The 14,574-nt window shown below is 39.0% G+C and overlaps 1 protein-coding gene across 1 annotated transcript in view; it reads right to left on the bottom strand.

Annotated features, from left to right (window-relative positions):
- Positions 1–14,574, bottom strand: part of KIF20B (kinesin family member 20B) — a 62,287-nt gene that overhangs the window by 32,124 nt on the left and 15,589 nt on the right. The window contains exons 13-19 of the mRNA XM_083364126.1: positions 12,213–12,352; positions 11,013–11,154; positions 9,945–10,170; positions 8,681–8,742; positions 8,076–8,195; positions 3,990–4,119; positions 114–1,233 (exon numbers count right to left, since the gene is read on the bottom strand). Of these exons, the coding sequence (XP_083220252.1) occupies positions 114–1,233; positions 3,990–4,119; positions 8,076–8,195; positions 8,681–8,742; positions 9,945–10,170; positions 11,013–11,154; positions 12,213–12,352 (1,940 nt within the window). The remainder of the gene's footprint in view (positions 1–113; positions 1,234–3,989; positions 4,120–8,075; positions 8,196–8,680; positions 8,743–9,944; positions 10,171–11,012; positions 11,155–12,212; positions 12,353–14,574) is intronic.

Below are 14,574 nucleotides of genomic sequence, written 5' to 3' on the forward strand. Positions count from 1 at the left end.
TTCTGCTCCCTTGGGAAAAGGGAAGGTGGTAAACAGAATATAGATGGTCTAATTTCACCTGATATTTAGATTTGTACCCTGTGCTATTTGGCAGGAAGATAATAAAAACTTACTCGTTTGTGACTTGCTTTGACTCCTCTCTCTTCTTTCTTTCAACTTCATTCAGTCTCTTCAGGTCTACAACTTCCGCCTTCAGCTGTGATTCCTGATCCACGAATTTTCCGATTTTAGCCTCTGAAATGCTAAGCTTCTCCTCCGTGTCTCGAACAGATTGTTTCATCACTAAAATGGCCGAATCTTTATCTTTCACCGTTTGCTCTAAAGAAGCTATTCTGACATCCTTTGCCCTACACTCTTCCAAGAGGTCCTCATCTGTTTTTAGCCTCTCAGAAAGGACGAGTGCTCTATTCTCCTCTTCCTTACATTTTTCCGCGTAAGAAGTGTTTTTCTGTTGCAGGTCCCCTAGCTGTTTAAGGAGGGAGGTCTTCTCCTGCGCAAATGCATCTTTCTGACGGATAGTTTCGCTCAATTTCAGCTTCAGCTGAGAATTCTCCTCATCGGCCTCCAAGATTTTCCTCTGTAACTGCTCAGCCTGTTGCACGAGGCCTGCAATACAACTGCTTTTTTGAGATGAGGCATTAATGATCTGCTGGCTTATTTTCCAGATACCTTCAACGCTACAGTGGAATGAGCTCTTTTGAGCTGCACTAACGCGAGTTGGCAAAGGCCCACCTCTTGAGGTATCTTCTTGATTTGCCAAGTCAACATCTACCACAGGGCAAGGTGTCCCTAACCTGCTCAATAAACCCAATTCTGCTTCAAGGGTCTTTACCTGTGATTTTCCTTCTACGGTGATCTGGCTAGCAGCGCCTATCTCTTGAAGCAGAGTCTGAATTTTCTCTTCTTGACTCTCATGTCCCTCTTTCAGCATCGCTACTTCAAGTGTTGCCTGCTCATAAATTGTCTGCTGTTGCTGGAGCTCCCTGCTCAAGCCAGAAGCTCTTTCCTTTTCTAAAGAAAGAGCTTGAGACAATCTAGCTATTTCACTGGAAAATCCCTCCTTCTCCTTTGCCTCTTTTACTAGCTTTTCTCTAAGTAAGGCCACCTGAGCTTCTAGCGTTTTATTTTTTTGCTCCAAGGTCACCATGTCTCCCTTCTCCTTCAAAGGGTGGGGTCGTGTTTCATCAGCTTTCTCTGAGTCTGTGGCATCTTTAGAACTGCTGTGAATGAATCCTACAAAGATTAAAAAGATTAATTTTATTCAACGGCCAGCGGCCAACACGTCTGTAACAACATTTTAGAACATTTGCCCACATGAATATAGGATCTGAAAAACGGTATTTAGAGACCATTTTTAGTTCCTTATTTTCTTCAGGTCAGTTTGGGAAAACCAGAAAAACTGACTGCCTTACAAGTCACTAGTCAATTCTAGTTTATTAACTAATCCTGGGCAACCGTTTAAGAAATTGACACCGTTGTGCAGACTACCTTGTCTGCAGTGATAGCACTGCTTGAGGCAGAAGTCTAAATAAATATACAGTTTAGATATCATAAAGCTTCTTGAAGTCTTCCTTTCCTTATTTGTTGCTCTTCAGCCAAACATATTAAGGATATGAAACATTATATAGTTATTTTGATTTATAAATGCATGGTTATCTTGCAGTAATATAATTTCAAATATATTGTTTTTTTATTTATAACTTTTTTTTGAGGCTGAGGTAATTTTTTAAAAAAAATTCTACTGGGCGTGCAATTTCATTAATAAAAACTTTAGCTGCAAAAAATTAGCAAATTTCAAAATGTCTACAGATCAGGCATGAATAGCATCAATTGCAAAAAGGAGTATAGGGTGCTTTTATATAGCAGTGTAATGTTGGCCCACCAAAAAACCTTCTTCCAAGTCAAGTAGAATAATGTGGTTAGGCACTCTAGTTAAAGTCTGAAGTAGTCAACTGATAACTGAAACCTGGAATTGCTAGCCAGATGTAGCCAAAAGGTATTTAGCACACATCTGAAGGGTGGAATGATGAAGAAAAGCTTACATAGGCATACATACGCACACACACACACACACACAAACCATAGATTGTATTCAATGACAAAATAGAAGGGACAAAATCTTTTCTCATAACCATTGTGCTTTCAAAAGATGCACATTTCTATGTACCAAATGATAAGTCATGTTTCCTAACAGGCCAAAAGAAAAGAACTCATTAAAGGAAAATAACTAATACTATAAAACACATAGATATTGGAATATAAGCATTTGTGAAATGTAATTTTGCAGAAGCATGAAAATATATAGTAGTAGACAGCTACTTCAGCTGCAGGATTCCAACAAACGTCATACTGATCCAGAAGAAGCGTTCCACTGTACAACAGAGTCCCCCAACCTTTCTGGCTTTGTGGATCGGCGGGGGGTGGGAAGGGAGAGGGATGGTTCCACATGAGTGGCAGCAAATACTCGAGCTCACAGTTCCATTTGTGTGAACGCTCATGCAAATGGAGCGTTCAGGCAGGTGCTTGCCTGCTGCTCACACAGGTGGGGACGCATGCATACACCTGGCGCTCACCTGCCACTTCTGTGGCCTGAACAGCTCATAACCCAGTAGTGGGCTGCGGCCAAGGAGCTGGGAACTCCTGCTGTGCAACGCAAGCATACAGAGTACTACAACACAGAGACCCCACTCCCAACTAGCACTGATGATGTTACCTAGTTTGATACTGAAACGTATGCAAGAAAACAGCCAAGCTCCAACAGCACCGGAGATGTCACAGTACAACACACAATCAGATATTTAGCTATACATACATGACTTCCTTCTTTTAATCCAGACACCTGATATATGGGAAAGAGAAAGGACTAAAAAGAGGGGGAGATTTATTTTTAATTTATGAAAAAGTGCAACAGTAAATTTCATCTTTTTATTTTAAGGACCAATTTAGCATTTTAAACCTCATGGGGGGGAACATATTTGAATATTTCTATGTTGAAGGCATGGGACGGAGGTTTTCTCTAGTTGAAAAAATTAAGGAAAAAAATAACGGGAAAAGAAACAAATAGAAAAGCAGATATAATGTTGCGTTGAAAATTTATTTTTATTTCTTTGTAGCTTTGAAAATTGGCATAAGTGGGGAAAAACCAGGACAGAATACTTGGCACATTAGTGAAGAAATGCTTGATTTTAATTTCTATCCATGCAATTCTTACTTTAGGATTTTTGATATTCTATGTACAAGGCTTATCTACATGATAGTCTCAATTTTCAACTGTGACAAATTCAAGATGTGTGAACTTCAATTCCCTAGCCAGTAATAGCTAGAGATTTTGGGACTTATCCATACAACTTATAGTTGCTAAAGTTGAGAAGGACTGATCCAGATAAATGAGGCAGAAATTAATCTATTCATATACCTGGCATGTACTACAGAGTAATAGGTTTTATTCTGGTGACCTTTAAAGATTCTCTAACAATGATTTTTTGCTGCATGAATCCCAAACCAAAAATATTAACTACCATGTAAATTGTTGACTGTAAAAAAAATGGGAAGAATAATTCAGATGAAAAATATGCAGGATTTTGCAGAGCAAGCCAGCATTCTTACTAAAGGAAGCATAACATTTTTAGTAGACTCACAAAGATAGGATCTTAGAATTTCCACTGACTAGATTTAGGAGAATCAAAATTATATGCATACATACAGACACACACTTCAGCAGACTCAGCAGGTTCATAAAACAGAATAGTTCACGACATCAATCTGATGAGAAATGCACGTACTACATGGAAAAGATGTTCCATTTAAAAATATTTATTTTTGATTTTTATAAAATAAAGATAATAAAGAGTTCATGCAAGATGCAAATCTGATGTGACAGCCGTCTTCTGGTTCTCAACATTAATTCTGTACTTAAACTTTTCATTTTGATACACAAGTAATTTTTGACCTCAGCAGCCTTTCGGTATATGCAGAAGAGGAAGTGATACCTTGCTTTGAAGGGGGCCCTTCTTCATCCCTTTCTAAATATCGTTTCCTTCTTGAAGCAACATTTTCTTCCTTGGATTCACTGCAGTTTTCCTGTTTCATTTGCTGTTTTATAGTTGCAGTGGCCATCTCCTGTATTAAAATAAAGAAGCCAATTCTTAAAGGGCAGAAACATTAAGAATTTGCCTGCTTTGCCATTTCTAGTTTAAATGACTCCTACAATAAAAAAATAGGATTTTTTTTCCATTGCTACTGAAACACACTGGAATGCAGTGTTCCAGTCAATATGTCCGTCAAGATCACTTACTTTAGATACTCTGCTAATTTCACTAACTCCTTACCTTTGGTGGCTGGGTGACTCAGTGGTTCAGACCCTGGGCTCGTTGGCGGGAAAACCGACAGCCTAGGTTTGAGACCTAAGCACTGCATGATGAGGTGAGCTCCCAGTCTCACTCTAGATCCCGCCAAACTAGCAGTTTGAAAGCTTGAAAATGCAACTAGATAAATAGGTACCACTTTGGTGGGCAGGTAACAGCGTTCCTTGATGTCATGGCTGCAGAAATATCTTTGGACTGTGCTGGCTCAACAGCCTTGAAATGGAGATGAGCACTGTCCACTAGAGTCAGCAAGGATTAGCAGAGTAAAATCTGCAGGGCCTCCTTTACCTTACCTTACCTTTGGTAGTCACCAAAACTATTATTTCTGCATGAAATATTAGTCACAGTGATAGATATAGACACTGAGTAAGTCTGATAACTTCTTAGTAATCTGGCAATTGCTCCCGTCCAATGCCATAAGAATTTGAGTGCTCTCATCTGAAACTTGATGCAGACAAATAAGAAAAAAAATACCCTATTCCCTAAGTTCTTCCCTAACTTTATGCATATTATCAGGCAACTTTTGTAGGATATTATATGGAAAAGAAAAACGGAGTTGGCTGCGGGATAGAAAGAGTGTCCTTATGCTCCTTATAACCCTCTTCTATAATTGTCTGTCCCTTCATTACCATAAAATACATTACTTCATATTTTATTCATAAAACACCCAAAGTAGATTATTGTTCCCAGTTATCCACTTCAAGGAGCAGGCTAAAATTTAGATAACTGCTTTACCCAGTAACACCAAAGATAAACAGAATGCCTTTCCTTCAAAAGGTATCATGATCTATCTATCTGTCTGTCTGTCTGTCTGTCTGTCTGTCTCTGCCTGCCTGTCTGTCTGTCTATCACGGAAGTTGCTTTTTGAAGTTTTAAATCATGTGTGCCAGTGGTTCTCAATCTTTTCTTCATCATGGACCCCCTTTAAATACCCTTTTTGGCCACAGATCCTCAAGATCTGTGGCACACTTACGTATGCCATTTGAATGAAATCAAGAGAACATCACCTTGCCTGGGAAAACATTCCTAGGTGTGAGAATCAGCCTCTCTCAACACTTCCTACACTGCTTAAGAAGTTGCTCCCTAAAGCTCCTTATGTTTTAGGAACAGCTTGTCTTAATGACATGAAAGATGAGGACATCACAAAGGTTTTTCTGCCTACACAAGGTTGCATGCCTTTTTCAACAAGGCCTTAGTTTGGATCATTTTGTTATTGTCCACTTGCTTTTAAATCTTTGTACATTACTTCAATGGACATTATTTTAATGGGATTGTCGGTCAGGAGTTGTTTCATTGAATTCTTGTAGGTTGAAGTGTGAACCAAACTAATGATAGTATCAACCTGGCTTGTCTTCTTTGAATTTTTTTCAAGCTTCAGGGTTTTCTTCATTGACTCTGCCCTTCACCTTATGTGCCAAAATTATTTAAGCTTTAGCTTCATTATTAGGGCTTCCAACCAGCTCTCTGGATTTATTTCATCCAGTGCTGAATTCATTAGATTCTAGTCCAATGTATTCTGAGCAATCTTCTCCAGCACAATTCAAAAGCATCCTTTTTTTCATTATTTTTTTTCCTGATGGCTCAGTTTTATACCTATACATTACAGTTAGGAAAACTGTGATCTGGGCAATGTGTAACTTTGGGGACATTCAATTTCTCAGCACATTGTCAGAGCTGTCACCTCATGGTCTGACGTTAATATTTTGACCATGTTTGTCACTGATTGTCTCCCAAATAAATCGTAAGTGGTGCCCTGTTGGATCAGACCCCTGGACCATCTAAGTCCAGAGGTCTCTCTCACAGTGGCCAAACAACCCCACAAAGAAACCCACTAGTCTTCTAGCAGATGGTTTTAGAAATGGTCACACTGCGATCAAAGCTAAGAGCCATTGATCCCCCTGACTTCCCTGAACTGATCCAACTCTTTTCTGAAGCCAGCCAAACTAGTAGACAAGGACCACATTACATAGTAAACATCTCTCTAAACATCTTTCTTCAGCCTTCAGCAGTTTTTGTTTCATTTGATTTTTTTTCATTTTTGTTAGTTTCATCTTAAATGATTTCACAGATTTCAATCCAAAGTTCTTCAGGCACTTGATTTACCAAATCTAAGTCATTAAAGCAATTATTTGTGTCTGCCACAGATAAGGGAATACTGCTGAAGGAATATCTTCTTGGTCAAGTGACTTGGTTTCCTTTAGTTTCAGTTATAATTTATAGAGGTTGTATCAAGGACTCCAACTTTGACATTTTTTTTTCTTTTGTTAATGATGCCTAGTCTATAATCTGATGCTTCTTTGATGTGAAGTGGTACGTTCAACTTCATCTCAATTTGCTGACTCCCAGAATATCAGTGTAAAATCCCTGACATCAGGGGACATCAATCCCTTTACAGCATCAACCTTTCCTTTTGCTATCACCATGTTAGCTGACAAATGCCGTTTCAGCATTGCTCCAGCTATAACATAATTGTCATTGCTACTCATACTTGGTCTCTGCTCTTCCGCAGTGCCTTTTTGAATACTTTCTGATCTGGAAGGCTCATCTTCTAATCGCATGATGATATCCTAACTGCAAAGTGTCCATTTGGTTTTGGCCCAATACTGGAGGGAGGTGTGATTTCCCTCTTAGTCTAATTCTTCTTTGACATGCCTATGGATGACTCCATATTATGATGTGCACTACTAATGGTGTAGCTCCTTGAGTCACTGGAGAAGAGAGTCTCTTTATCTTTGACATTTTCCCCAAAGGAGGATTTATCATAAGGGTGCATGCAAGCTTCCAATCACACAGCCACTATTAAGTCATTCCTTAAGGTTAAGGTGTGAGAAGATGCATAAAGTACTGTTTCTGCTTATGATACAATGGCAATGATCAAGGTATCACCCAAAGAGGTTGGAACTGAAGAGGCTTTGTTTCATTTTGTAAGTGATTTTATAATATAGGGGAAAAGGCTATTTGGTCAGAGCGATCTTTGACCTCACTGAATTAGATTATCTACAAAGAATGAAGCTGGCGTCTTCAAACTTAAGCCAATTGTGCATCATCCCAAGAGGTAAGATGGGATGTGTAGACTGCCTCAAGGACAGCAGACATTTTTCTTCTTCTGTCCAACAGCAAGTCAAACATTACTTTTCTCTGTGCAATTACGTTTCATTACACGGGGGGGGGGGGGGGGGGAACCATAGAGTAGGAAACCAAGAAGTAAAGGAACATATTTGGCCATATCAAGTTGCATACCTTTCAAGAAATTAAGCAACAGGCCTTCTTTGCTTTATCATACACCAGGAGTAGGCAACCTTGGCCCTTTTATGACTCGTGGACGCTGGCTTAGGAATTCTGGGAGTTGAAGTCCACGAGTCATAAAAGAGCCAAGGTTGCCTACCTCTGTCATACACTATCTTCAAAAGTCTTTGCCTTGATAGATTGTAAATACAGAGGCTGACCTTTTTGTTAAAATAAAATAATAAAATAAAATAAAATAAATAAAATAATAAAATAAAATAAAATAATAAAATAAAATAAAAAATAAAATAAAATAAATAAAATAATAAAATAAAATAATAAAATAAAATAAAATAAAATAATAAAATAAAATAAAATAAAATTCCAAAGGTTGTTTTTTGGAGCTCAATTCAAGCAAACCTTGACCTTGGCATTAACACACGACAGCTACCTTTGAGTGATCAGGGAGACAAATTAAATACTCACAGAATCTTTTATGGAAGCTTCCAAGTGACCAACCAGAGCTTGTAGCTGACTGATTTCTTTGTCCTTTTGCTGCACAGCTTGACTCAGCTCCTGAATGTGCTTGTTCTGTAGAGCCATTTTCTTGAAAGAAAAAGAAAAAGGAGCCTGAGAAGAGATGTGTCTGCACACAGCTGGCAACTCAGAAACAAAATATAGTCTCAAGCTGGGTTGTGCTGGGCTTCATTAAATCTGGTTTAGGAGGTTACAGAAGATTGTCCCAAATCTTCTGCAGGAGAAGACAACCCACGAGCTGCAGATGATCCCATTAAGCCCTAATGTGAGTTGGTGTTTCCTCAATTTGAAAGTCTATTTCTCTGTATGCCGATATTCACTGACAAAGTACCTTTTAACAACTGTAAATATTTTTATTTTTTCAATAATAACTTTTTTCTGAGGTTGTTGTTTTTTTTAAACGACAGGGGAGAATGCCGTGGGTGGATGTGAGAAAGAAACCAAGCGATCTTACTTTCCCCCAACTTTTCTCCGCAGACCCATCTACTTTTGTTGTGATTTTATGACAAAAGAGGCTATTTGTTCCTGATCTGAATGTAATAAACAAACTTTACCTCAGTAGCATCCTGAAGAACTTTAGCAGATTCACTCAGTTTATCTTCTTGCATTACCGCTGCTGGAATATAAGTAGTTTTTAAATGCCACAAGAATTATTGGATTGTTTAGAAAACTGTTTTAACATTATAGGTTCATATATCGTATAAATAAAGGAACCTTTTTTTAATAAACTTTCTTGATACCTTACTTTTTGTCTTTTTTGTTAATTTCATAAAATCATGTATATACAGTACCACTCAATTAGCTGGTTAGGAAATAGCTAAACAATCTGCTATTAATAAACAAGCAATCATTTTTATGCCTTCTTTATAAACCCAGCCTTAAGAGTAAAATTACTAATTGGTCAAATGGCAAAGCATCTCCTGCCACACTGCTAGGCTCCCCAGTAATTAAAAATCTATTTTCTGTTTTTTAATTAGACCCAAAAGATATCATTATAATAGCGCTTATGTTTATCATGTCTTTAATATTCACTTCTGGTTTTTATTTTCAAACAATGAAGAAACGGACATAATTTGCATACTGATTTATAGAATGCTTTTATTGCATTTTAGAGTTCCTCTGGACCTGGAACCAAATTCATTTCCAAACCTGAATCATACAGATAGTCCTCAATTTAATTTAATCTATTTTTAACTTTTGTATGTCATATTTTAATTGCCCTGTACACCGCCCTGAGTCCCTCGGGAGAAGGACGGTATATAAATCTAATAAATAAATAAATAAATAAACTTACGACCACAATTGAGCCCAAAATTTCTGTTGCCAAGTGAGGCAGTTATTGAGTTTGGCCCCATTTTACAACCTTTCTTACCACAGTTGATAAGTGAATCACTGCACTTAAGTTAGTTACACAGTTGTTGAATAAATCTGGTGTCATGATTGACTTTGCTTGTCAGTAGGTCGCAAAAGGGAATCACGTGACCCTGGCACACTGCAACAGTCATAAATATGAGTCAGTTGCCAAGCGTCTGAATTTTGATCATGTGACCACAGGGATGCTGCAAGGGCCGTTAAGTGGGGAAAATGGTCATGTCACTTTTTTCAGGGTCATAATTATGAATGGTCACTAAATGAACTACAGTAAGTTAAGGACTACCAGTATATTCTAAGGAACATTCATTTCCCTTTTAAATTGATAACGATATGAAACAAGCTGAAATCCCTCTCTCCACACACATTCCAGGCATGTGAAACAGGCAGCATGCTCCTTCAGTCTGCAGCCAATCATTTTATTCTTTCTCTTCTTTCTTTATGTACCTTTATTCTGGCTCAAGAGGTCCTCACGAGCTTGGGCTAATTCTGCTGTAACGTCAGCCAGCTGCTTTTCAAGTCGCTCAATGGTCAGTTGAGGTTCTTCCAAAGCATCAAGCATGCTAAATGCCATTTCTGCCTGTTGTTTAATATCAGCAACGTTCTGTTGCAGTGACCCCATCATACTGGGAAGATCAGCCACGTTTCCAGGTTCTCCATCTTCACCTCCTCCCTTGTGGCAGAAAAAACAGGACATTTAAAAGGGAGAGGAAAACAGGAGGGCTACAAAACACATGCAACTACGTTGAAAGTCTCGGAAGCACAAGTTAACAGTATTATTGAAAAACTCCCTATCTATCTGGAGAGGGAGGGAGGGAGGGAGGGAGGGAGGGAGGGAGGGAGGGAGAGAAAGAAAGAAAGAAAGAAAGAAAGAAAGAAAGAAAGAAAGAAAGAAAGAAAGAAAGAAAGAAAGAAAGAAAGAAAGAAGCCTGTGCTCAGAAATCAAATTAAATCATGGCTTGCTCAAGCACTGCTCACTGACAATAAGCCAAAGATGGCAGATTCACTGGCCATATCTCAAAGCTGATATGCTGACCTAGCAGGAAGAGATAAAATACAGGAAATCCTCCAGTAACTACATTCATCAAGATTGGCAGCTTCATCACTAAGTGATAGGGTTGTAAAGCCTCATCTCACATGACCATGCCAACTTACAACAGCCATTCCAGTTGCGGCAGTTAAGCGAATCCTGTGTAGTTCTTAAACACGATGTCACGTGATCATCACTGGCAACCTTCCCGGATGGCTTTCCCAAGGGCTTTGCTTGTCAGAACCCCGAAAGGAAGGTTGCAAATGGCGATCACATGACCACGGTACACTGCTATCGTCACAATTGTAAGCCAGTTTGCCAAAATTATAATCGTGGAACCGTGGGGATGCTGCAACCTCAAGGACCCACTGTAACTCTCCTTGTTCAGTGCTGTCTTAATTCTGAACAATCTCTGAACAGGTGGTCATTAACTGAGGACTTCATGTAACAAAATTGCTTACATTTGCTGGAACAAAACCTACCACTTTTTCACCCTCTTTTAGAGTCTCTTCTGCTCCTGCTTTGCCATCCGGGAGTGCAATACAGTCCTTCACCAACTGCTTGTAAATGCTCATCCGCTCTTCACAAGTAGCCTCCATTATTTCTTCCTTACGGCTAAAAATCTTCCTAAATATATCAGAAAGAGAAATAATTCACATTCTCCTTGGAAACAAATCATACCAATCCACCCCTTCAACTTATTCTTTAAAAAACTTTTTAGCTGGAGGAGATAAGAGCATTGGATATGAGAAATTGCACTTCACATGCTAGCTCCTTATTATGCACAGTAACTTTATTATCATGAGGAACCAGGAAGAAATGGAGGAGGAAAAACTGGGCGTTCACTTATTGGGAATGGGAAAATCCCACTATACCATTAATTTATGTGAACACAGGAGTTTAACTGATGAACAAGGGCTTCCAGTGTCACTCTGTCTAGTATGCAGTATATCTCATACAGGCAAACCAAAACCTAAAAGGTCTTCCTTATAAACTTCCTATTTCTCCATAAATATACTAGACTAGAGCAGCAGTCCCCAACCTTTGTGGCTTGGTGGCCTGGCCAGGAGTAGACAGGGAAGAGAGAGGGGGGAACTGGACCGTGCAAGCATTGGTCTGGCGTGCGCTCAACTTTCGTGAGCGGCAGGCTGGCACACGCACACACATGCACACACGCACACACACCTTGACTTGTGCAAGTTAAACTACATGCACGTGTGACAGCCCGCCACTCATGCAAGTTGCACCTGCGTGGCCCGGTTGCAAATAGGCCATGACCTGGTAGTGGGCTGCAGCCCAAGGACTGGAGATCCCTGGGCTAGAGAATATACCAGGGCATTTCATCTGCCAGATGGCCATTTTATGTAATTACATAATCAAAATCTATGCACGTTTGGTTTGTTCTGTTAAGTATAAGTTTGTAATTCAGTTTATCTGGAAATAGGCTACTTTGCGGGTGACTGAAAATGCTACCTATCAGTAAAAGTGGCAACTTAACAACCTTTGAATAGTATCTAAAACTTTTCCAATCCTTGTTTTATCTAAACATTCACAAGAAATAGCTTCACCACGGTTAAGTAATTTTCTGCCTGATCTTGACAGACTCTGAAACAATATGCACACACCTTTGTTGTATACTAGAAAACATTCTATAACTCCCAGGTGGCACAAAAAAAAAGACTTACTTGAGGTCACTATCCTTTGCATTGAAGTACTGGAGACATTCTTGGGTAACTTCTTCGCGAATTTTTAGCTCCATGTACAGTTTCGCTTTCTTTTCACCTATCAACTTATTTTTCAGTTCTTCTATTATGTCTAGTAGCTTCTAAATTGGAGAACCAGGAATAAATATTATGAGACTTTTTATGACATGCAAGATGGGTCTCTGGAGACACGATACTCTAGTAATCCTGTCTCTTAGGCAAAAGATGCAGTACTGAATAAGACCGTCTTCTAGTAAAGATGGACAGCTTCCTACATCAATACATTCACGGTACAGACATATTATCAACAGACGTCACCTGTATAGTTATTCCTCATTTTCTTCATTACCCATTATTACTGATTTAATGTTTCATTCAGGATGTGCTTAGTTTTCTAACCCTGCAAGAAAACTTACATTGGAGGAAGCTGCCTCTTTTCTCCAAGCAAACATGAATGGGTAAAGAAAACCAAATTGCGCTTCCTACACTTCCTCTTGAGTCATATAGCAAAGAGGCACCTGGAGGTGGCTTGCAGGCATGTAAATTGTGCATCCACTCAGCAACCTACACTGGCTGGCATCCTGTTAACGTTCATGGCCCATTTATTGATTGCTAACCATTTAACTGGGAAGCCATCCACTTGATGACTTGACCAAGGTAGACTAGACTAGGAAATTGAAGTCATGCAAGCCAATAGTGCTTTTATCATAGAAGGATAGAATCTTGCAAGTTTGAATGTGCCTCCCCTCTTTATTTTTGGTCTTATTTGAGACGCTTTCTCAGATACAGTTCTGATTTCTTTTTACCTGACCATAGTTTTGGTAGTGGCTCTTTCGCTTGCTCTTCAAGGTCATTTTGGTTCTGACCAATACAGGCAATAATTTGCTCAGCATCTAGGCCAGGGGTTGGTTCCCAACCGGGCGTGCGAGATGATATTCCATGATATTTGAAAACTTGGGTTTTCAAAACTATAGTGTATATGCATGATTCGTTGAACTTTTATAAGGGGTGCGAGAATATATCAGAAGTGTTCTATGCATGCGGGGTATAGAAAAGGTTGGGAACCGCTGATCTAGGCAATCCTGCTGCTTTCCTTCTACAGTATGTCTTTCAAGAACATGACCTTTTCAGCTGCATCTACACCAGGGAATAGGCATTCCAAAAAGACTAATCTGCAGGAGTCTCACAAGATGTGGTTAAAAAAATCCAAGACAACAGCCACAATGTGCAATCGAAGGCTCATAAACAGGTGCAGCTTCGATCACGCCATTGCAACTGCCATCTTGACTTGTTTGACCACACCTGGTGGATACCCTTCTAGCTCTCTGCCGGGACTCCCTTTTATTTCTAAATTTATATATATATATATATATATATATATATATATATATATATATATATATATATATATATATATATATATATATATATATAGAGAGAGAGAGAGAGAGAGAGAGAGAGAGAGAGAGAGAGAGAGGGGGGGGGAGAGAGAGAGAGGGGGGGGTTGTCCAATTAGGGCATTGGAAATCAACTTTAAATATAGGTTGTTGTAGAAAAGCAAGCTACAGATATGCAGGATAAACACAAGCTAGATTTGCTTTCAAATATAAAATTCTGCTTTTTGGTTGCTAGGCAAAGGCCCCTTTGACTCCAGCTCAGTTCCTGTTACTACCATGGAAGGAACTTGGCTAATAAAGGGAACTATATTAAGCAAGCAGACGATGCAGCCAGTAACAGGAGCAAGATAACCTCAAAGCAAATGTCTTTAATCTTACAAGTTGGCACAACCGCTTTAGACCTAAATTAAACACAACCGGTTCTCATCAACAAGCTGTCTGTACAGAATGCATGTAGCCTAATGCAATCTTGTGTAGCTATTGCTCATTGGTTATATAAATATTAGCTAAATGCAATTATATTTGAAATATATTAATTTTATTCAAATGCCTTTTCTCTTTCTGGAAAAGTGCTCAATGTTCATTTCTCCCCCCCCCCAAAAAAATACACCTCGTTAACCCTACTCCAACCTATTGGTTGTTCCACTTGGGATATTTCCCAACATTACTCAGCTACTTCTGTGTAATTTTCTTAACAACAGTTTAATAACTTGACATCAATTTAAACCCTCAGTCTAGTAGTCTATATCCCATATTCTTACTAACCAGACATGGCCCTGCTTAATTGTTATTGAGATCAGCCAAAGCCAGGAACCTGGTATGACTTTGAAGATAGACTATCTTCTTTGCTAGACTACAAAGAAATGACGTGGAGGGAAGCAGGGCCCCATCCATCAATCTCGATAAAATGCCTGCTCTTAATCAACTGCATGATTTCTCATTGGGAC

Source organism: Vipera ursinii (genome assembly GCF_947247035.1).
Source record: "Vipera ursinii genome assembly, chromosome: 5".
In the NCBI taxonomy this organism is placed as follows: Eukaryota; Metazoa; Chordata; class Lepidosauria; order Squamata; family Viperidae; genus Vipera; species Vipera ursinii.